This window comes from Malus sylvestris, chromosome 17 (genome assembly GCF_916048215.2).
Source record: "Malus sylvestris chromosome 17, drMalSylv7.2, whole genome shotgun sequence".
NCBI classification, from domain to species: Eukaryota; Viridiplantae; Streptophyta; class Magnoliopsida; order Rosales; family Rosaceae; genus Malus; species Malus sylvestris.
In genome coordinates this window covers 6,394,812-6,420,009 of record NC_062276.1, presented here as the reverse complement: position 1 = coordinate 6,420,009, position 25,198 = coordinate 6,394,812, and the positions used below count along the sequence as shown (strand labels likewise).

The 25,198-nt window shown below is 34.2% G+C and overlaps 2 protein-coding genes and 1 pseudogene across 4 annotated transcripts; all 3 read left to right on the top strand.

Moving 5' to 3' along the window:
• The first annotated feature begins 4,889 nt into the window (after positions 1–4,889).
• Positions 4,890–11,689, top strand: LOC126610054 (uncharacterized). Of its 3 annotated transcripts, none has more exons than XM_050278027.1 (9): positions 4,892–5,123; positions 5,203–5,540; positions 5,651–5,707; positions 5,874–6,380; positions 6,566–6,715; positions 8,709–8,813; positions 8,983–9,030; positions 9,167–9,600; positions 10,896–11,689. In XM_050278027.1, exons 2-9 carry the CDS (start codon positions 5,210–5,212, stop codon positions 11,517–11,519), a joined length of 2,256 nt encoding a protein of 751 aa, XP_050133984.1. In that variant the 5' UTR covers positions 4,892–5,123; positions 5,203–5,209; the 3' UTR covers positions 11,520–11,689. The 3 variants fall into 3 exon arrangements, with proteins under 3 accessions (XP_050133985.1, XP_050133984.1, XP_050133983.1); XM_050278026.1 differs by having other exon boundaries at positions 4,893–5,119; XM_050278028.1 differs by lacking the exon at positions 6,566–6,715 and having other exon boundaries at positions 4,890–5,119.
• Positions 11,690–16,601: 4,912 nt separating this feature from the next.
• On the top strand, positions 16,602–17,597 carry LOC126610057 (uncharacterized; annotated as a pseudogene).
• Positions 17,598–17,606: 9 nt separating this feature from the next.
• LOC126610062 (uncharacterized) lies at positions 17,607–20,101 on the top strand. Its single transcript, XM_050278032.1, has 3 exons — positions 17,607–17,753; positions 18,223–18,319; positions 18,427–20,101. Exons 1-3 carry the CDS (start codon positions 17,740–17,742, stop codon positions 18,712–18,714), a joined length of 399 nt encoding a protein of 132 aa, XP_050133989.1. The 5' UTR covers positions 17,607–17,739; the 3' UTR covers positions 18,715–20,101.
• The last annotated feature ends 5,097 nt before the right edge of the window (positions 20,102–25,198 follow it).

The following is a 25,198-nucleotide window of genomic DNA, read 5'->3' as shown; positions in this document are numbered from 1 at the left end:
CAAGGGTTGGAGATGGTCTTAACAAGGGAATACAAATACAAATAATTTAACAAAAGTATAAGAAGCCTCAAATCAGCACCAACCCTAAAAGACCTGCACCAAAAGATCTTCATGAACTAGCAGCCGCTGCTGGCATTGAGATTAGCACCACTACCTAAGCCACCTGAACACGTGTGGAAAGAGACTCGGAGAGACCAACAGGCGAGGATGGGGGCGGAACGCAACATCTTCATTTGGTAGGGAAATAAGTGGCGGGAACTTAGCAAGCAGAGGGGAGATTATAGTAAAGATATTGCAGGTGAACCGATTGGTTTTAATAGGGGTTGGACATGCTAGGTTAAGAGGTGGGCAACGAAAAGACGGATTGAGATGAGGAGAATTGAGATAGAGGTGGATGTGGGAGGGGACTAGACCGGCACAGAAAGAAAACACAGAGGAAAGAGAAAATGGAAAAGAGAATAAAACAATAAAAAAATTAAAAAAATAAGAGTTAATAATTAGCTTAAAAATATTTGTAGCTGCTGTCAAATTTGACAGTAAGGGCAATATATGTCTTCCAATGTCATGCCATATCAAATTTGGCTTCTCGGTTTGAAAGCATTGTTGCTGTCTTTTATTATTATTATTGCTAACTTGAACTTTTTGACATCTCCTTTGGAGATGCTTTAATCACATAACCTTCAAATCCAATTAGTAGATAACACTTCAGTTGGAAAGTCTTTGGAAAATTTTATTTAAACCCATGTAATCTCTTTATACATCCAACTTAAATTTTAAATGTTAATTGTCTATTTTACCATATTTCATAATTACTATTAAGTAACAAATAAAATTAATAATAAAACTCAAATTTATCAATAAACCCATACACTATAATTAAACCCTAGCATCACTCTTTGTTTATCCTACATAACCTTAACAGTTGTTATAGAGAAAAACAAGCTTTTTTTAAAAAATTTATTTTATTGATATATGGTGATTTTGAAGTTTTAAATCCTCTAATTAAGGTAGGACTCGATTTATGGATATTTTATTCGTTTAATTTAACTTTTTTTAGAGTTTAGAAGATGAGCATTTGGGTTTCAATTTTTTTTTTCATCAATCTCGCTTAGTACCCTTTGTTAAACTTTCTGCAACAACAAATTGTTGCAAACACTCCCCCGGTGTCTGTCTGCACCCCAAAACACACTCCAATACGATTTCTGCTGCTGTTGCTGGTACATGTATGGTTGCCGATGTCCTATGTCCACATGCCTTCCAATACGATTTACATTTTTCTTGTAACTAATCAATGTTTGAAGACACTGATTTAGGAAATGAATCGTCCACAATCACTTCGGATAAAGAATTAAATAGCTAACAAATCCATCTTGCCTGATAGCTTTTCAAAAGCTAAAATCATTGGATGGTTGCACAAGTCATTAATAAAGTTAAGAGTCAAATGGGTGTAAAGATAAATTTGCATATTGAATTAGGTTTGTAAGGGTATTTTAGATAGTAAATTTGAGTTTAAAGAGATATTAATAGTTTAGTTAAAAATCAAATGGGTGCAAAAAGTAAGTTGGGTGTAGAAAGATGTTACATGGGTTTAAATAAAATTTCCCAAAGTCTTTTGATGTCAAATATGCACAGCAGCATTCCATCTAGGATTTTGATCTAAGAGCATCTCCAAAGGAGACGTCAAATTCAAAACATCAAATTTAAATTTGATGGCTGACTTAGCAATTTGACATATTATTAATATTTTCCTTTCACTCGGTATGCCAAAATTTATTGCTTCATTTATTTATTTTTAAAACAAGAATGATAAAATTTGAGTTGTTGTTGGTTTAAAAATAATAAAATAATACTTAAATATGCTAGCATTTAAGGTAAGGCAAGTGGAATGCTTTTGGAAATATCAAAAATCAAATTTGAAGGTAGCTTTAAATTTGGCATCTCTTTGTCTATGTCAGCTGAGCATTCTTTTTCATATCATCTCTGAAATCTCGGTTGAAGTAAACAGTATGTCATTTGTTACCGTTATATGTTCATGTGACATTTTTAACATCTCCTTTAAAGATGGTTTAGGAGTGTTGATTGTATTGCAGCTTAAGAAAAGCACACAGATCCATGTTAAATGGGTGGACACATAATAGAGGTATAGGAAACTAAATTGTAATCCTAAATAAGATCTATTTTTCATTAACGCTGGGTGTGAGATTAAATATTGATTTTTTTTTGTACCACCTACAATCTAGCTAATAATTATTAACTTTTTTTTTAAATTATAATAGAAGATTTTTACTTACTTTCGTTTTCCTTTTTTTTTTTCTTATTATTCTAGAGAAATTTTATTTGAACGTTTATAACCTCTTTTTATACTCAATTTGCTTTACACCTATATTATTTTTAATTAAAAATTAATATCTCTTCAAACCCAAATTTACTACCTAAAATACCCTCACAAACCCAATTTATAATGTAAAGTTACTTTACACCCATTTAGAAAATAAAATCCCAAATTGAATAATTTAGTGAAGTTTCTACTTCTTTATGGGAATGAAAGCTTAATGGCGTTCGACTTCTAAGGACAAGTTGAATAATTTGATGAATTTTCTACTTGTTTATGAATCTTCCATATTATTGGGGTTCACATAACTTGAACAATGTAACCTATACTGTGAATCGGACGTGGAATCCTTTGACTAGCATGTTTTACTACACTAGGAGAAACGCTAGGGACATCGGAAGTGAAGAGTATCAGATAACACTTTGGATTAGTATTTTGTTGACTTATCGTAGCTCTTCTCGCTATTCACTCCAAATTGAGAGCAGCTAGGTTGTTTTACGAAATAAAATATAACATTTTTTTAAGTGGAAGACTACATATGCATATTCCTAAGCAGATATTAAACAATATCAATACAAGGCCGACGAAACTCTCAAGTTCAGTAGTCTCATCTCATCGCCCTGACTTATCATGCTAATGACATAAATACTAATTAGTTCCATCGCAAAGGGTTTTATGGTCCATGTATTCTGCCCATAAAATAACATATATTGCAAAGTACAACACTTTAAAAGAATTAAATAAGTAAAAATGCAGTATTATTATACACCACAATTTTGTTCTCCTGCTCAATAGTTATATGCATCTCATTGTGTCAATTTTAGAACTTTTTATATTTTATTATAATATTTATTTTAGTGAATTAAATAGAATGTTCAAAACTCATTATCACATACATAAACACAATGAAGGTAAATTTGATTGTATGATCGTTTGATTATATATGTACGTTTGATCACTTATAATATGGATACATTTAATTTTATGGTACATTATGTTTCTTGGTACATTTAGAATCTAAATGTATTAAAAGTCAGTACATTTATTTCAAATGTACTAGAAGTTTTAAACACATTTTTTATATAACTATATGTAAAATTGTAAAAAATTAATGAAGTTTTCTTATGAAAGTATTAATGAATTTTTTTAATGTAGGAAGAGACTAATTAATATATAACAATATAAATAAAAAATTACCACTTTTTTAGTGATAATGTGGAATTAGTTAAATTAATATTTTTAATAGAAAAGGCACGAATTTAAAATTTCTGGATTGTTGAAATTAGTTGTTAGCTGGCTTAACTGGATATATATTAAATAAATAGAAACATAGTGAGTGACAATTAATCAAAACGTCTTAATCAAATTTTATAAAAGAACAAATATTTAGTCTAAACAAATTTTAAAAAAAAATGTAGGGGATTTTAAATGCTTCAAAAAAATACAATGTGTTTCTAAATATCGTATTGCTTAAGTGATAACAATTCATATGTGTGCGCGCACGCACAAACACACGCGCGCACGCACACACACACATATATAGCATAATGTCCCACACTTTGTGTGTGATAATATCTGTTTTTTTAAATGGGAAGGAGAGAGGGAGAAGAAAGAGGAATGTGGAATGGGAGTAAAATTTAGTTTCTATGAATTTACTTAACTACCCATGATTTTATTTTGTGGTAGAAGACCAAATTGTATTTTCACCGTCTTTTGGTTGACAAAGAAGGTTTCATTAATATATAGTTTATATATATATGTGTGTGTGTGTGTGTGTGTGTAAAATAATTTGTGTACATTTACATATGTACCAATATATATATGTATGTATGTATGTATATGCACTTACATATACATTTGTATACCTCTACATAGGAACCTATGTATATATGTGCACCTATATATGTGTATATGTACATGAATATATGTTTACGCACATATATATATACACCTTCCGGGCTCGGAGAGGTTGGGAATTTCACCTTGATCTTGGCCACAGTCACGCAGACTCACTAACTCAGAGCATCGAACCCAGGACCTGTCATGTTTTTATTATTATTGGGAAGCCGTAGTTCGCGCCCTTACCACTGGGCTACTTGCTGTGGTTATGTCGACATATTAATAGTTTTGTGCATTATCTGTTGAAATTTTTATATACAGTTTATTTCTCATTAACAAATTGTTATTTAAAAATCTTCCATTTTAAATTTCTTAATTGATTTGTAGAAATCAAAATTCTTATTTTTAAGCCTTAATTGATATTAAATTAGGAATTTTAGAAAAAAAAATAAAAATAACAGTGGGCAAGGGCATTTAACATGACGTGATAATAAATTTTAAATTTTAGAGTAAAATTAGATACCATCTATCATTTGTTAAAAAAAAAAAACTAAAATTAAATTTAAAAACACATTCAGGTCATAATACAAAATAATCTTATTTACGCCCTTTTAAATCTAAATGCCCCAAGCAGTTTCGTATGGCAGCAAGTAGATGGAAGTCTCTCCCGTTAATTATTGAAGACAGGAAGTGTATGGCTGAAACTAGGGATAGAACTCTCCCATTATTGAATACGCGCAGTTAACACCGACAATGAAATTAATGGAGTATTAGGTGGCATAGTCTTCCGAGTCTCTTGTCCTTTTTCATTGCTTATTTGTTATACATCTATATATACATCAGAAGTGTGGTCACTCTAAGTGCACAGAGTGGGAATTTACTTAAGCTCATTGGATAATAGCTGCAGCTTACTTATTTTTTAAGATTGCCACTACTGGATCGAGCAGAGTGAGTGAGTTATATTGTTTTGTTTCATTATTTTCTTAATTAATCGACCTAATATCAATTTGGATAATTGATTACATTTGCAGATTAAACATGGCAGCTACAGTTGTTTCTAGTAGAATCACTAATCTTAAAGTTCTTAGTCATGATAATTATGAAGATTGGAGTTTCCATTTTAAAACCTACTTGTTGGCTCAAGATCTTTGGGAGGTTGTGGAAGAGACCTCTGAACCTCCTAGACGAGAAGATCATGAAGTGGAATTTATGGTTTGGAGGAAGAATAATGCCAAGGTTTTACATGCAATCCAGACTTCTTGTGGGGATGATAATTATTTTATTATCCAGGGCATTAGCTCAGCCAAAGTCGCCTGGGATACTTTGGCTGAAAAGTTGAAGCCGGCCGATCCAGCCTTGGAAAACACAGGTACGTGTACGCACGTACTACATGTCTCCTTTCCTAGTTAATTCCAATATTATAACTATTAAGATTTAGTTTTCTTCCTCTAATAAAGTTACCGTGCGTGATCGATGCAGAGGATGTGCCTTTGATGGCACATGAAGAGTTGAATACCGGTCTGACGCGGAATGAGGGTACATACGTAGTAATATTATGTGATATCTACTGCAGCATGCATGAATCTTTATTGTTTTGTTTAATTTTATTTGATTCAGTTCTCTTTTATTTCAACATTATGTATAAATCGTCCCCAAATTCTTTACGTTTAGTTAACAAACAATAAATAATATTACTTGACAGAGCATTATAAAACTAACGGCGACTTCAATGAGTTCCCCTACCATCAACCCTTGATTGATGCTGTTGCAAAAGGTGACTGGAGTTCTGCAAAGAAGTATCTTACTATGCATCCCGACGCAATCAGAGAAAGAGGTTCATTATCAGGCTCGACAGCTCTTCACATGGCAGTTTCAATGGAAAACGAATATATGGCGAAAGAACTAGTGGAGTGGATGACAGAGGAAGACTTGGAAATAGAAGACGCTAATGGTGTCACAGCTATAGCTTTAGCTACGCTAATAGGACCCGAAGTGGCTAGATGCATAATCGAAAAGAACAAGAGATTGCTTTGCATACCATGCAATCTCCTGAATATGATCCCACTGATCATGGCTTGTCATGGCGGCCATTGGAGATTGGCTCGCTATCTCTATTCAGTTACTCCATTGGAAGCTTTGACGTCGACCCAAGATAACTGTCGAACTGGTGCTGATCTTATTTCCCACTGCTTTAGCTCCAAAGAACTGGGTACATAAATGTTTTCGATACAATATTCGCACACATTTTCTGACACGCTCTAACTAAGGTGGACCTTTTGATTATAGACCTCACCTATATTTGAGAATGTGTTTAAATAGCATGTTCCCTAACAAATATTGATTACTTACTTTTGTCATGTATATAATTCTTTTTTTTTTTTTGCCCTATTGTAGATATTGCATTGGATTTAATTCAGCGTTGTCCAAACTTGGCATTTGCCATAAACTCTACTGGGAAAACACCTTTACAGGAATTGGCTTGTATGCCCTCTCTCTTTTTAAGTGGAACGCGTCTCAGATTCTGGCAACAATGGATCTATAACAGTTAGTAACTACATTTTTTATTCTATGATGAATTTTATACTTTATTAATTTCTCAGTCCCTCTAGTGGGTGGTCGTCGGCCGGTTTTTCAATAAGATATTTCCTAAATGTTATACATGCAAAGAGACCTGCACACGATTCCCGCAATTTGATTTATCTCAAAACTTGATATTATATATATATATATATATATATATATATATATATATTTTATACTTAATATGAAAAAAAAATTAAAACAATAAAATGCATTCTATGTCTAGATGGAGATTTCTGTCTCCGATGTCAAAGTCAAAAAGTGTCTGAGAAAAACTAAAATTCAGTAGAGAATTCTAAATAGAGTTTGTGATAAACTCGTTTTCTTGTATGACTTGGTTATTTATAGTGGAAGAGGTCCGTAAATCGTCTACTAGTAGGCTGTAGCAGGCTTAGGCAAGTCAACGGGTCTCCCTTCCCTTGCCTGCTTAGACACCTATAGGTTATGAAGCTCAATGGTCACATGTACTTAATATCACCAAATTTTTGTTGTCCACATGTTTGGTTCAAAAGTTAATCAGACGTAAGGGGCTGTGTGATGATGTGAAGGTAAAGAATTCCACATTGGTGAAAAGAAAAACCTTGCAAAGACTTATAAGGGGTTGGATTACTCCTTATATTGCTAATTGATTTTATGATTGAACATCAACTTCATATAAGGATGAGGTGCAAGAGGTTGACAACCATGTCCTTCGAAGAAAAACAAAATGTTTGCTAGCTAGCTTGGCGAGAATCGAGGGTTAGGGCATGATAGTTGTGGGCACTTGCCTGTCCTTAGAGGGTTGATCTGCCGGTCCTTAGAGGGTTGGTCTGCTTAACCCATTAGAGTGGAGATGGTGGTTTCTCACGATATCAGAGGTAGTTCTATCAAATTGAGCTGATAACACTTCACACATTATGATTGGACGTGATTAATTTATGTCTCCACACTATGCTTTTCTTTACTAATTTAAGTCAAGAAATAGTAAAACAATGCGCCGAAACCTAAATGGCTCTTATGTTTGTCTTCACCGGTAAGTCCCGTGCATACAAATAGACAAATAAGACAAACTTATACTTGATGTGCTCATATACAAACGTGTTTCAAGTTCGAGTTCACAGATCCCGCAATTGTTTCACAAGTTTTTTTAAGGTGGGATGCGATGAGTTCTATAGCGGCACAACTTCAATATTTGATGGCAGTTAAGGTTTAAGGTTATGAGTTAAATTAGAATTTTTGTTTTGGGTCTTGCTCAAATATTATAGTGTAAGTTATTTTCCCTCTTGAGTTTATTTTTTAGTGTGTAAAAATAAGTGTTAAAAAATTTAGTGTGTACTTCTTATCAGTGTCCATTAATCATTTATTTTGGGTATGCACCTTAACTTCTTTTTTCACAGACATAAATATTTGAGTAAATTGTAGCTTTGGTCCCTTAACTTTAACTCAATTGGAGCAATGATCCTTCAACTAAAAATCCATTACTATTGGTCCTTCAACTCATCAAAACGTGCAGCTATGGTCCCTCAACTAAAAATTCATTACCTTTGGTCCCTCAACTTTAATTCAACTGGAGAAATGGTCCCTTAACTTTAACCCAATTGTAGCAATGGTCCTTCCAACATAACTCGTTTTGACAAAATTTTTGACGTAGTTGACGAAAATGACCATAATTACACACTTTGATGAGTTGAGGGACCATAATTATATAAATGGTTATTCCAACATAACTTATTTTGACAAAATTTTGAACAAATTGATGAAAATGACTATAGCTATACATTTTGATACGTTGAGGGACCAATGGTAATGGATTTTTAATTGAGAGACCATTGCTCCAATTTGATTAAAATTTAGGGACCATTGCTACAATTTACTCTAAATATTTATACAGTAAAAGAAAAGGATCAATATTTCTAGACCCTTGACTTAAAAAAAGTTCTATATATTGACTAGAGGCATGTGTTTATTTTCTTGATAGGTATACACATACGACATGCTTCTGGGATCCGTGATGTTCGTATAGATGTTCAAAAACAAGCCAATGACCCGGTTAATGATCAAGGGGATTTCATAATTCGCTCAGGTATGCAATATCCATATAAAATGGCACTATGCTTTTTTTTCCCAGTGCATATATAGTAAAACGAGAGTTATGACCTCAGGCGCATCTTTTACTTTCTTATAGATCATACCTAATTAACAAATTCTTTGAATAGCTAATGCAAAACATTTTTGTATTTGCAATATTGTAGTTATGGCTTTACTGCGAGGGCTCGTCTCAAATCTCTGTAAACTTTTCGGTAATGCTTCATTTCAATACTTTGTTAATCTTTTCATTCAAGTTTTACTCTAACATTTATCCAGTCATCGTTTAGAACTTCTTTTGGTTGTACTTTTCGAAACTTAATGATTAATAATTCTTCTATGTCAACCTAGGAATCGATCACATGTACAAAATGAAACAGATCCATGTCCAATCCCTTGAAGTTTTACAAGGCATGTGCAAAATGACAGAAGGTTTAAGCCTTAAACAAATGCAAGGAAGTTCCGTACAAACAGCACTCTTCAAGGCTGTTGAACATGGGAATGATGAGTTTCTTCGTCAGCTGTTTACTGCAAATATCCTAGCTTTAGGGATATATGACGAAAATGCAAGGGGCATGTTTCAGTTTTCCATTGAATGCCGTCAAGAAAAAGTCTATAACTTTTTCCATGACTTTATCCGAGTCATGAATGTTCGCACTGAATCCAGAGTAGATAAGTTCAACAATACGTTACTACATTCAGCAGCGAGGTTATCCCCACCTGCACAGCTTAAACATATCCAATGTGCAGCATTGCAAATGCAGAGAGAATTGCAATGGTTTAAGGTTAGAATTTCTTCCTATATATGTGTATATATATATATATTTTTTTTTTTTTTTCTAATCAAGAAATCAAATTTCACTATAATGTTGATCAAATTTCAAATTTGACTCTCATCGACAACAAATTTGATATCGAATTATGACAGACACAATATAAATGTGAACTGACCACCACCATCACCAATATATATATATATATATATACAGATTGCTTAAGGGAAGAGATCCCCATTTTTGAAAAAAATGGGGATTAGGTGTGGGGCCCACTCCACATCGAATTTCAACGATCCAAACCGTCTATTTTGTTAGTCTCGATTCATAGATCATCCTTGCAAAATATTAGCTAAATCGGAAATGTTTAAGACATCTAATTGGGTTCAAGAAAATGAACGAATACTTTGTTATATAAGAAAAATGAAATTTGATCTTGATAATTAAATAGGCAAACGGTTTTGGATTGAATTGAATTTTTGCAAGGATGATCTATGAATCGAGACTAACAAAATAGACGGTTCGGATCGTTGAAATTCGATGTGGAGTGGGCCCCACACCTAATCCCCATTTTTTTCAAAAAATAGGGATCCCTTCCCTTAAGCAATCTGTATATATATAAATTATTACAAACTTAAGTGACTTTAGTATGTGGCCTCATTCAAACCCATATGAGAGTATTCTATTTAAACACCACCTCTCTTCTTAGGGCGTGATCTAAAAGAAATATAGCTTATTACAAAATGGAGATAATTTAGATTTATGATCGGCTGAAATTGGGACCAAAATTTTACAAACAATATTACTATTTTAAGCTGGACTAAATGGATGAGAGTTTAATAAGACCAAGTGAGTTAAGGAAAAATGAGTTCACCACCAAAGCAATCCACAAGGTCCACTATAAATTAATAGGTTTTACTGTATAAAGTTCTATTCACGTGGTCAATCGGTATATTACTTGATTAGACTTGATTATTTGTGACAGCAATTTGCACTCTCATATATATATATATTTTTTGGTCAATTGCACTCTCATATATAGGAAACAACCAAATTAAAAATGAAATCACATTCTGTCTAAAAAAAAAATCGCAAAAATGAAATTTTGATTACTGTTACGAACTCAGAATGTTAGGTTATCTGGGATTAGATTTGAGCATATAGCATATATATTCAAGGTCAAAGGGCATACATCAAGGATTTGTAAGAGTACAAAAATATTAATTACTTGGGATTAGATTTGAGTGCCTTTGAAGAAAATAAATTAAAGAAAGATATTTAAGTTTCTTCAATTCACTGAAATGCAGGAGGTGGAGAAAATTGTACCTTCCAAGTTTCTTGAAGTTGTTAACTATACAGATGGCATGACCGCCCGTGACCTATTTACAAAGAACCACAAGGAATTGGCAAACGAATGTGAAAGATCAATGAAAGCAACTGCAACTTCTTGTACGGTTGTAGCTGCTCTTATTGTTACAATTATGTTTATTGCAGTGTTCTCAGTTCCTGGTGGAATCAAGGCAGGCTTTCCCGTGTTTTTAAATAAAAGGATATTTATGGTTTTCATAGCCGCGGATGTCTTTTCACTTTTTTCTTCTACAACTTCAGTTGTGACATTCTTAGGAATCCTCAACTCGCGTTATGCTGAAGATGATTTCCTGAAATCACTGCCAACAAAGATGATGATAGGCCTTTTCACCCTTTTCTCCTCTATCGTTACCATGATGATCGCGTTTTCTTCAACCCTTTTTCTTATGCTGGAAGCAAAAGAGTGGATAGTGGCTCCGATCATTTTACTTGCTAGTGTTCCGGTTGTCTCCTTCGTATGGATGCAATTTTCCCTTCTTGTTGAGATCTTCATTTCTACTTACGGAGCTGGAATATTTTTGATCAACAAAAAAGGAAAACCTTGGTCCTTCAATTCATCTTAAACAGTTTACTCATTTTGCATTGATATTTGTTTCTGTCACTTTTGAGGAAGTTTTTAGAATTTGCTCAAGGAATAATGATAAGGGATTTCTGCAGACTCTTTCTGTTTTTGGGCCTAAAGAATGTATAATGCATGTGTTCCCGATTCGGTAATAAACTCCAACTTCAAGAATGTTTAGACCTTTAACCTTGTATTTATGTTAGCATTCATATCCCACATGTCTAGTCATTTCTGTTTTTGGTAGAAAGGTGTTGAGCCATTGTATGACGGCGAGGGTTCAAATCTCATCGATGACTAATCTAACAAAATCTATCGTTTGACAAAAAAAAGTATTATACTTTTAAAATCTCATTTATAGCTTGATTTCTTATTATTTTAAATAGATTGAACTTTAAATATTTGAGCATCAACCAAACTACTTTCATCCTCCTTCCAAATTTAAACCATTTTATATTCATAATACTATGCCAATCCATCTAAAAATATATTATATTTCAATCATTAGGAAATTTCTACATAAGTATGATTGTACCTACACTATTATACCTAGACTAATTCATTGCCTCTAAACATGTAATATAACTAAACTAATGCACTTAAGAAGAAAATATTGTACCTACACCATTGCACCTCCACTATGGCACCGAGACTAATTAATGTACCTACACTATGGTACCTATGTTGTGCTAGGATAGCACCACACCTTATGGAACCAACTCTTGATAACCCACAGGAAATATATCAAATGAAATGCAAGAACAAAATATTAAAGACACCAAGATTTTAACTAGGTTCCTCAACAGTCAGTGTAACTGGAGTACGTCCTCGGAGCAGTAGGAGCTCACCCAATAATCCACTATCAACCAAATGGGAGTTTACAAAGTGTTGGTAATCTCACAACCCAAATAACCCAATACACCCAATAGCTCTCACACACCACAGAAACAAATAGAGAAAGAAATATAATGAATAATTTCTTCTCTATACATGTAGCTCAAAGCTATTACAACAATAACTATGATGGATGATTGCTAACCAAAAAGAAGAGCACCTTCTTCTTCTTTTCTGCTCTCTGCAGCTCTCTTTGCTCTCTCAAAGATGGACTACTAAAACAGAAAATGGTGCACACTCCTTCCTCTCTCTTTCTCACTTCTGTATCCTCACTTCATCAATACAAAAGCACCCAATAAAAAACTCAAAAACATCATCATGACCATCAATTTTCCTTTTCAACAAACATAATCATGATGCCTCCTCATCATGATGTCTTTCACCTTTTTTTATTTTGGTTTTGTTTTGTTGTCCACTTGGCCACTTGGCCACAATTCAACAACCTAGACTAATGTACAATGCAAGACTTTGCCATACGTACGAAAAAAAAAAATCTCATAACACTTGGAAGCCAAATTGATGTTTGACATATTTATGACGTCAATTGCTTTTTCTTTGTTTGGAAGGCTTAATCGGATAAATGGTTTTCGTAGTTATATAGTATTCGGAAAATAGTCCATGTAGTAAACAAATTAGGAAATAAACTCTTGTAATGAGGATTGTTAGGAATTGAACCCCAACTTAAAATTTATGTTAAGTCTCGTTAATATGTTGCCGTGATCCTCACGTGCAAAGTTAAATTAGTTACTATACATCTGTTAACACATTACACCTCTTTTGTTTCACACTGGCAAAAGGGAAAAATATCATTTTGCCTCCACTAATAACCCACATCTCAACTCTCACAGATTTGCAGGGGTGTAAAACGATTTTGACTGCAAATTTTGTCTCTCTGCTGCTTTCTTCTGTTTATATTTATTTGATTGATTTTTTTTTTTTTTGTCAAACAATACATTTGTTAGATTAAATGTTAGATTAGAGAGCCAACAGGGTTCGAACCCATATCATGGTGTAAGAGTAACACTCCACTTCACTACTGTGGTAGAGGGCTACTTGCTTATTTGACTTATTTTTGGGTAAGAGAAGTTTGAGTTCAAAACCAAAACATAATTCGGTGGCGATTCTTCCAACTGAACTCATTGAAACCCAAAACAAAGAAACAATAAAACCCAGTTAATCAAATGACTCAAACAATGCAAGTTGTAAGAAAAACAAAGAAAGCCAAATTACATGAAATTGGTTCTGTATGAATCGGCGAGCTAAAATGGGAAGGAAGGCCTATTGTTTTCTGTAATTGGTGTTGGAACTTCAGAGCTTTTAGATTCGAGTCGACGATTTCAAATCGAGAGCCTCTCAGTCTCCCACCCCAATTTTCAGCAAAAACTCCAGCACCCACACGTAGATAGCGATTTCATCGTTTTAGTCTTTCAGACTAGGGGAGGGACGCTGTATAGGCTGATTTGAACGCTTACTGGGTTAATAGAGCTGAAATGATGAATTTAACCTTGCACTTGGAGCTCACGTGCAGTCTATTAACTGTAACTTGACGGAGTTTTTAATCTGGGGCTCGATTCCTAACAGTCTCCATCATGAGGATTCAATTCCTAATTTTTTTTTTATTAGATGGACTATCTTCCGAATACTCTATCACCATAGCAACCATTTATCCGATTAGGCATTGTTTTATGAAAAAGAAAAAACGAAAAGAATATTGTTGACAAAATCTTTTGCAGAATTTTAGGGATGAATTGGATGATTGAATGGTGCAATGGGCATCCCTATTCATAAAACGGTTTCCATCAAACCATCTGTTTGCAAAGGTCGTGACTGAAAAACAGTCTGTCGTTGCATTGTTTCATGTAGGAACGATGAAAAATACCAAACTAGTTCAGTGCTAAATGCTCTTGGTGCTTTCTTGGGCGAGAAGAAATCTAGTTTTGGTGTTGTCTTTGTAAGAATAATAACCTAACTTGTAGAAGCCGATGAAGAAATAATTGGTGGAGTACACCTCAGTTTCCTCTTATTTTTATTTGAATGGATCTGTCACTGAATTTTATCCTTTATTTTGAAGTTTCAACATTGAAGTATTTAGATATCCCACGAGGATCAACTCCATTAGAATTTGGAATTAACATCAGTAAAGGAAGAAATTTTTTTATGTACCCAGAACACAAGTCGGTACATTATGTATCATAATACAAGTGGATATTGGATAAATATACATTTTTTGTGTCTTTCTCCTTATATTATGATACGTGATGAACCAATTTGTGTTCTGTATATACTGCAAAATCTAAACCCACAAAAAATCTTTGAATATTTCTGGATTTTTTTCAAATTGGACATGCACAAGACCTCTTGTGACATGTCGAATTTGAAATGGGTCGAAGTTAAGTTTGGCCTTTCCTAAGAATTGGAAATGGGTCGAAGCCCATCTCCTTTTCCACCTTAAAAAAATACAGACAAAACTCTGCAAGTCCAAGACTTCAAGCTCCATTACCTCGATTCATGTCTCTCCTCTCCGAAGATGGGGACCGCCAGTCGCCCCGGCAAGCGGTAGCCACACTCCCTTTACCTCTCATCCTCTCTCTCTCTCTCTCTCTTTCTCTCTCTCTCTCTCTCGCGCGCGCGCGCTCCGGTACGTAAAAAGGTAAAAACTTTTCATTAACTTCCCCCACAAACCATAATCTTACAGTTTTACTGACTGGCCTGTGCTATGTTCTTCTCATTTCTCCGATCACCCTCCATCTAAATCATTGTTTCCTGTCGTTAATATTAACTAAAGTTTCCAACTTTTTTCTTGCATTATTTGTTTTGGTTAGTTCCCAGAAAAGGAAATGCTTGAATTTGATATTGTATGAGCTTGGTTATCCTAGGGCGATGGATCGAAGCCTAACGCTCACGAATTAAGGCTGCTAGCTCGTTGGAAATACTTTACTAGATCAAGGTACCTTTTTTAACTACAATGTATAATTGAACTTTTGTATTGGCAATCCTTGAATTCAATGAGTTTTGTTTAATTTACTGTTCCGTTCGAAATTGGAAATGATGAACCCAGTTTCATTCCTTGAGAATATTAGGATGGCATTTGGCTCTTTCGCAGTAATGGCGACTTTTGTTATTGTTTTGTTTAATCCAGGTATTAAGGTTTGCTTAAAATTCAGTCCGCTTCAGTTATTAGTTTTTAGTATTGAGGGGTATGATTGATGGGAACAATCGAAACCTTTTCAAGAAACGCCCTAATATCCAGTTTAAAAGAAGAGGGGGTAACAACAACTACAAGAAAGGAAAGTGGAATGATTCAAGCAGTAAGCAACCTTCAGAGGATTATCAATTGCTCAACACTGTGTATCGTATTCTCTGCCCTTCTAAAAAGATCGGTGGTGTTATAGCTCTCCAACAAAAATTTCAAGCAAACCAAATAACCATGAAAATTTAGCTGAGGGAAATCAAATGGAGCCGCATTGTGCTACCCTGGATGCTCTGTTGAAAGTTCATGACAGGATAGTAGAGGAAGATCGTTTTGGTGGAGTTACATTTGATGATGACAACAAGAACAGTGTTGTTACCACAAGACTTCTAGTTCCAAACAATATGGTAGGTTGTCCTTCCTGCAGATCAGCTTCCAATTTGTGCTATGGAAACTGATGAATTGGTGCTGGTACTCTTTCAATTTTTGTGCTCCTTGCATGTTCATAGGAAATAATGTTCCAAAAGAAGATTTTATATGATGTAGATGGCATTAGACTTTTGATTGAGCTAATAGAGCAAATCTTATGACGTCGTATGAGCTCATCTGTTGATTAAAGTTAATTTTTTTCAAACTTATTTTTGTGTTAGAAATGATTTTTGTTGTTTTTAATTTAATATGTGTTCCCAGCTGTGTATGTTGTTACTGGGAAATTTATTGGTGCTCAAAATATATACCCTAAATATGTCTGTATGCAAATGAAGGTCCAGTGGTCCATGTATGCAGTCACTTTGTGCCAGTGAAGTCTGCCGCTGGAAACTTGTGGGTGTATTGAGATTTTTCATGTCTTCTTTTTACATTTGTAAAAGCATATGATTTTGTAGCTTGGTTACCTCAATCTTCAAACATGCTTATATGAAACTCCCATGAAAAGTTCTTTGTTATATGTTTTTTGGTGCCTATAACTTCCAACAAAAGTGAGAGATATCTGCAAAACCAAATATGACAAAGAGGGCACTTTATGAAGTGTCTAATCTACTGCATCAGAATCCTAGGAAGGACAAGCCTCCTTCAATCTTTCCTATGCCTTTCTTTCACCTAGAAATCCAATGTTGTCTAATCGGGCTCCTTTCCACATTATGTCGCCAATGCCACAGGAGGATATGAAAACCGTCGTGGATTTGCCCAATGGTGGTTTTAATGGTTTTCCTCCTGGACATGGGGGTGAAGCTCTAGCTCTAGCTGAGTTTTCATGAAAATTTTGTGTTCAGCTGGGACATTTGGTGGGATTATTGACAAGGGTGGAGGCTTTGTTGTTGTTGTTGTGGTTTTAATGTAAAACAATTACAACTGGAAACAGGAGCCAAAATTCATGTTCAGGATGCATCAAAGGATTGAGAAGAAAGTGTAATTCCCGTCTCTGCTTTTGAGGTATGCCATCTTGTGATACACGGCCATTTCCTGTCTTTAACTTCTTTTCATATTGGCTTAGAAGTGTTATTTGCATGGACAACGTACTGTGCACCAACTGTTTGCTGGTGCCTGTGGATCAAGAATATGCCAGCAGTGGATCACCTTGCTCATACTTTTTCAGGCTTTGTGGAATCCCAGATCACAAATAATTGTGACAATTCTTGAGCTTCAGAACAGAACAAGTGAATTCCGATAAAGGCATAATCACTACTAGGATTCTTGAACCATCAAATAAAGTTTGATGCCTCCTTGGACAAGGAGGTAAGTTATAAATGAGGCGAGAAGGAGAACCCAGGCTGATAATCGTGTTTACTCGAAGGATGATAGGCCAACTTTTTGGTTTATCTTGGTTCGGAGGAGTATTAATTTGATTGCCTTCGTTTTGCAGTTAGTTTTATTTGATTTTTTTTCATGAGATTGACAACTTTTCTTCTTTTGTACTTATATTTTTTATGTAGAGTTTATTGTTTAACTGAAAGGTCACAAATTACTTGAGAGGTTAAATAAAATTGAACTTTCTAGATATGTGACACCATGAGCATCACTGTCGATATCTTGATTATTATCCCAATTCCCATCATATGATTATCAAGTTAAAAGTTATGCGTGCTCAAACCACTGTTTATGGCAGAACTGGTGAAAGGAGGCATTCCGTTGATGGCAAGAAATGGTTCTCATAAGGTGAAGCTTGCAGCAATGAGTAATTGGGTATCTCCAAATGAGATTCAACTGATATTTGCCATTTTGACCTCATATTTATTACAGAACACGGATGTCTTCCTTTATGTATGAGTATTAGATACATTATAAAATGTATTATGTGCACCTGGTTGCTTTTTAGATGGAATTCTAGGCAATTAAGATGATATATGACCTGCTTAGAAATAACAGTGCATGCAATGCACAGCTTATGTATGAAAATGCTCATACATTGAACCAGAATTCTTGTCAAGACGATAATAAAATAACAAAGTAAATCTAGATAAGTGGAAATGACATGTCTATGAATGATTGCTAAAAGTTCCTTGTCAACCAGAGACTTATCAGATTCCTCCAACTGCTTCTGGGTATGGAAGTATTCATACTTTCGTACAAAGTAAAACTCATATTTTATCACTCTGATTTTTGTGCTTGTTTTATGTTGTTCCAGCTATCCAAGGGTCAACTATGCTATGGAGGGTAGGATCCCAACGAATGCAGTCGATTTTCCTGGAACAGTAGGGCGCAGCATTTCCACTATTAGAGAGGTATATTTTCAGAACCTTGTGAGAGTAGTAGGATAAGAGAAATTATAGTATACCAACGGATTTGACAAAGAAAATTATACATCTAGCCTTTTGAAATTGCTATTTAGGTTGACGTATCAAGAGCGCAGCTCCAAGACTCCCACGGTGGTGGCTCTGAGCATTCTGTTGAGATCGGTGGTTCTGATCATTTGAATGCAGCACAGAATACCCTTCGGGCATTCTTGGCTTCTGCAGATCAAAACGTGAGTTCTCTATCTGGTTCCTACCGCTATGTAAATGCTCCGCAAGTCTCCTACCACGAGATGAATCCTCAGCCCAGCGCCTACCAAATCAATCCTCAGCATGGCCCCTACAAACTCAATCCTCAGCACAGCCCATACCGAATCAATCCTTAGGACAGCCCATACCGAATCAATCCTCAGCATAGCCCTTATCAAGTCAAAGCTTCGTACAGCCCCTACCAGATAAATGCTCAGGAAAGCCCCTAACAATTGAGCTTTCAACAAGGAACATACCCAAACACGAATGCTCCTTAGGGCGCCGACCGCAGCAACCTTAGTTTGCAACAAAGCGCCTACCATTACCGGGCTCTAATTTGGGAATCTATCATAATTTACTTTAGTTCCTGAGATTGAAAATCAATGGAAATTGTCTCTGATATTGTCCACCATTCATTATTTTGGTTATTCTGTTAAAAAAACTCCATTAAGTGTCCCGGAGCTCTTGGCCGGAAGATTGAGCAATTTTCAAAGCTTCGTAACTCAATCTTTTCTTAACCAAATTCGATCCATAATATATCAAAATTAAGATAGAAAAGTGTAGAACATGATTATACCTATTTGGTAACCCAATGGTTGCCAGAGATGGTTGAAAAATAGCCTGAAAGGTGACTGGTCTTTGGGAAAATTGGGTAAACTCGCCGAAAACTAGGTAAACTTTAAACATTCATAACTTCATCAATACTCAACGAATTCAAGTGATTCAAAAACAAAAATCATACTTCTAAACGAGACGAAGAGAATGGTATCTTTCTTGACGGCTAATTTGCCATGGTTTGACTAGAAAACGGCTCGAAAGTGGCTAACTTGAGACCGAGACAGTCATTTTCGAGCCATTTTTCGTCCAAACCACGGCAATTTAGCCGTCAAGAAAGGTACCATTCTCTGTCTCGTCAATAAGTATGATTTTCATTTTTGAATCACTTGATTTCATTAAGTATTGAAGAAGTTATGAACGTTTAAAGTTTACCCAGTTTTCGGCGAGTTTTCCAATTTTCTTACGGACCAGTCACCTTTCAGGCTATTTTCCGGTCATCTCCGGCAACCATTGGGCTTCCAAATAGGTATAATCTTGTTCTACACTTTACTATCTTCATTTGGATATATTATGGGTCGAATTTGGTTAAGAAATGATTGAGTTACGAAGCTTTAAAAATTGCCTAAACTTTTAGCCAAGAGCTCCGGGACACTTAACGGAGTTTTTAATGGAAGAACAAAAATAATAGATGGTGAACAATCTTAGAGACCATTTCTATTGATTTTCAATATCAGAAACCAAAGTGATGTGTTATGCAAATCTCAGGGATCATTTTGGCTAAAAAGCCTAATTTATATTATGCTTCTAGATAACTGTTGGTGTTATTAGCAAACCAACAGGGTAACTAGCAAACAAATTGTTAAATTTCATTGAGTTTCTTGGTGACTCAAGAAACACTTTCTGTTATGTGCACCAGGGAATTGTAAACATCTTTACTAACAGGAATGTATTAGAGCTTCCAATGTACGGATTTTCTGTTCGGACGGTGATCGATTGTTCATGAATTTTCCTTTCTTCCATTCTTTACTCTCTTTTACCATTTCTTCTCCGTCCTGAAAAGATATCTTCTAAACCAACAAGAAAAAATTACTGGTAATTGCAAAGCAACTACATTGGTTTGGGGGATCCAGTCTCTGAAAAAATCCGCTAACAATAACAAAATGCAATGAAATCACACTTTTTCTTGGCCCGCAAGCCACACTGATGGGCCTAAACATCCATTTGAAGCTAAAATCGAGTCAATGAAAAAACCACTTCCCAAACTATTGTTCATAATCTCATAATTTCACTGTTGCTTTTTTACAGTAAAAAATCATATACAAGCCTATTTCTAGATTTCAGACTCAAACCCAACCTGAATTAGCAGACATGTACCATTTTTCGTTGCAACGAAATGTACTTCTCCAAACATTTTGGACCATGCCAACTGAATGAGGAAGAAGCATGGCTCATGTTTCTCTCTTATGAAATGGATGAGAGATATATGATGGTGATAGTGAAGGAAATAAAATGTTGAAAGATTTATGGTTTCTTCTATACTATAATTCGCAAGAAAAACTTGAATAGAGGTATCTAGTCACGTCATCTGTCTCTCATAAAAACATAAAATTTTATGTATTTTGATTTCGTCCAAATACACGCTTATTTCTCTTAATATAAAAATTATCCTAATCAGACAGCTATCTAGAAATTCAGGAGCTTGCATATCCAAATGCTACCACCAGTGCATAATTACATGCCAAATTGTCAAAGCATGTCGGCAAGTCCCATCAAGTGAGGCAACTTTCAACATCCATTACTACTGCATTACAAACATGGGTGTGTAGCACTTGTTCCAATCTAGGGTTTGACCTTTTGATAATGAGTGGTCTTCTATCTGGTACCAGAAAAAAGTACAAACTTCCATTGCTTGCTGGAATTATAAGAGAGATTTTTAATTCCACACGTGCATAGGTAATCAAGTACCCAATTAGATAACCCTAGTACCTCAAAAGCCCCACGATAAGAAGTAGAAAAGAGAGTTTGCACAAGATGGTACAATTTTTCAGCCTCGGTAAGGTCAAGTGCTTCTTCAACTTGGCCACTTAGTATAGGAATTTGTGCCTTGTGGTGAGCCCTGTTGAGAAGTTTTTGGTGTTTGCCTTGTCACCTTCATCCATTCCCATGAAATCCCATCATAGAACACTTTTTTTTTTCATGTTATCCATATATGTTTAATTGGCCTCGTAGAATCATCGATATCTACGAACACTAACATGACCACCGTCATCACCATCATATATTGATTGAACGAACAAATAAGAGATTTAGTGTTCATCCATCATGAGATCTAAATTGTCTTTTCTCAAACCCATGGGCAAAGTTTCTCCTTATCCGGTAGAATTTATGGTCTCATTTAGTAGGTGGGACTAGAAAGAACATGAACATTTGAAATGAACTAATTATCAGGTTTCATGTTTGATGAACTTAACAACGGTGATTAGTTAAACTTGACAACTATCCAACATATTCCATCTCCAAAAGTGGTAATTCTATAGGACGAAACTAAGATGATCAGTTCTAATACTGTCTAGTCTCAGCTATGGCTGATTTTTGGATAGATCAAATAGTTTCGAATAATTTATTACCAATTTGGAATGAGAAACTTTTAAAACATATTTTGGAATTCTTACATTTTACAAGTTTTTGGATATTCTTGAACTTTTTGTATATACAATTTAATGTTCTTTCTTAGTAATTAGTATATATTAGTGCATCTAATTAAAAAAAATTTAGTACACTAGTATGTCTATGATTGTAGCATAGATACATATAAGACAAAATAAAATAGTACAAGTGTATCATTAAATATAAAAAAAAATAGATTTTTATAACAAATGGTTTCTAAAATTGACCCAACTCCTCATTTGAAGTGGTAAAGTTAGGTTCGAGCTAGAAAAATCAAAGACACGTGAAAATTCTTCAACGGATGTATATATAATTTTGTGTCACATGGGCACACTAATATATATATTTTTTTACGGAAACCTAACATAAGGACCACATTGATTTGTGATAGTTAATTTCAAAGACAATGATCGATTTTGAAATTGTGGGAAATGAGGAGTTGAGGTAATTTCATAGACTATTTGTGATCAAATATGAGAACATGTCCAAAACTGACAATGAACGTGATAAAATATAAAAGAAAAATTCCTTAAAAGATACATAATTTTAGCAAATCACTATCAAATATTGGAACATTTCGAAAAAAAATTGTCATAACAAGTTTGGCAAAAAAAAAAAAAAAAATTGGTTCAGCCAGAATTTTAAAATGATGGAAATTGAAATAACGAGATTTTATTTCCTAGAATTTATGAATTTTCTTTTTTGGTTAACCTAAGAGAATAATATAATTGAATACGAAATTTGTTATTTTTAAACTCTTAATCATAAAAATTGGGAAATGACACACATTTACATGGAATTTAAACTTCAAAATTAGAGATCCTAAATTTCAATTTTTTTTGGTACATGTCAGTATAAATTTCGACTTTAATTCAAATTTCAAATTTATTTTTCTCATATAAACATAGTGTACATGTATGCAATTTTTTTTCGAAAATTTAGAATTCAGAATATAAATTTTAATGGTAGAATAATAGTTTCCAATTCAACTTCCACCCCATTACAAGTTGATGTTTTCTTTGTTTCACCATCATTTATAATTTATCTGAACAATATGGTCTCATCATTTCATGGCATAAGACCATTGACTAACATGCGAATCCTACTATATATGCCGTCAGTCAATCAAACTTTTGTTTTAGCATGAATCATGACTATGAAGCCTGCAAGCCTAGGAATAAAAAGGGAACATCATGCACAGTATTCCATTCACGCAAGTGGTCCGACAACTTTTGTGCATATTGCATACTCGCTTAGTATGTGTACGTTGCGAGACAAATCTCCATCTCGAACATTCATTTTATAAGATAGGGTTCTCATGTTAATCAATTTCAGCACTGTATATATCTCTGTCTCTTAAGAGCAGGGATGGCTAAATATCTATTGGTTATGGATAACCACAGTTATCCTCCTATTTAAATTTGACTGTTACGGTTATGGATAACTGTTTAGATAAATAAACAGTTATGGGTATAACTATTTACCCGTGAAATTTAAATGGACGGTTATGAGTATTACCATCGGTTATAAACGGGTACCCATTTAACCGTTTATTTTAATATAAGTAAAACTTAAAAAAAAAAAAGTTTCTAGCTAAGTTTAGTATCCCGAGACATATTTGGTTATAAAGGGCCATATAATATATATATATATATATATATATGCCTCACTTGAGAGAAAAATATAGTTGATAGAACGGATCAATGTTTAACATATGTGATTGAATATGCTAAAGCATTAGAATGTTCGACATTTTTGTTTTGGAGTCTTTTGAAGCTTTGGCCAATTCAAGATAATGATTACCATGAGATTTTAGAAATATGTTATTGTCGGCTGATGCGTACATATATATATATATATATATAAAATTGGCCTCGAGTTTTCAATAAATATTTGACCCAAAAATTAGAAATCAATTAAATGGCTTGGATCGATGAACATATGTTTCTAAATAAAAATCCAAACATTTATCAAATAAGCTTATTAGCAGACTGATGCATACTTACATATACATATATATATATATATATATGTATATGTATATGTATATGTATACAAGAATATTAATTAACCTATAACCATGCATGATTCTTGTAATAGATTGATTGTCAAATAATTGGGAGACATCACCTATATTCATAAATGATATTGCCGTTAATACAAAAATACATGTTAAATGTACTTATAACGGTATTTAATTGTTTGAAAAAAATTATGACAAATTTCTTTTTAATTTTCAAGTTGTTAAAAAAATAGGTAGACAGGTAATAAAAAAAGGGGGAGGGTTAAAAACGGGTAAACGGGTACATGGTTATGGTTAAATGGGTATGCGATTATGGGTAAATGGGTATGCGGTATGTGTATGGATAACCGTTTATAAACGGTTATGGGTATGAGTATACCCGTTTATGTAAATACCCAACGGGTAAACGATTATGCGGATAAAAACTTAAACGGTTATGGGTAAATAACAGTGGTTACCCGCCCGCTATAACCGTTGCTCATCCCTACTTAAGAGTGCTTGGGCTCACTATTGCTGGCAAGTTTATAGTTAGGGTTTTGACTTTTTATTGACGTATGTACCATGAAAATTGTTGCATACGATAAATGTATAGCGTTTCACTTCACTCGCAACAATTTGGCTCTATCATGTGATTAACTATATGTTGTGAGAGTTTTTTTTCTTCTCTTTTATAAATTATTGCTACGTGCATAAGATCAACATTGTATGCAAGAATTTCTCTTGTCGGGTTATAGATAATTATTTGTCCTAGTGCTATGTTTGGGGATCACAATTGACGTGTTTCTAAATTCATATGGGTGCCTTTAGAATACTGCTAGCCCATCCAAAAATTAAGGAAAAAACAACTGTTTGCAGCAGTTCACTTGGACATGGGTGTTGCTGGGTGGCGCAATTTTTCAGGTAGTTTCCACACAAATTCAAACGGTGATCTGAAATTTTTAGGTAGTTTTCAAAATATCCCCTATATATGAGTGCATTTTTTATCACCCTTAAATGGTGGTATTGATTAGTGTTAGGATTTTGATTTAGGTTTACACAAAATTTAAAATTTAAACTCATTCACTAGTGAGCATTACCACTTTTAACTACCACTTAAAAATGGTGAGAACAAAATATTCTCATATATAATACTCTGAAAGTCGATGAGTCATATACCTCACACTTAGATAACCAGATATGGCTTGCTTGTGTATTAAAAAAGAGTGGTGCTATTCACACATCTATTTATACCTTTCACACACACCCTTATTAATTTCTTTCTTTGATCTTCTTCAGTTCATTTGATCTCACGGTCAGAAATTGAAAAAGGTGCATGAGAGATAAATAGAATGTATGGATAACACTACCCTATAAAATATGTCAACCATTGCAAA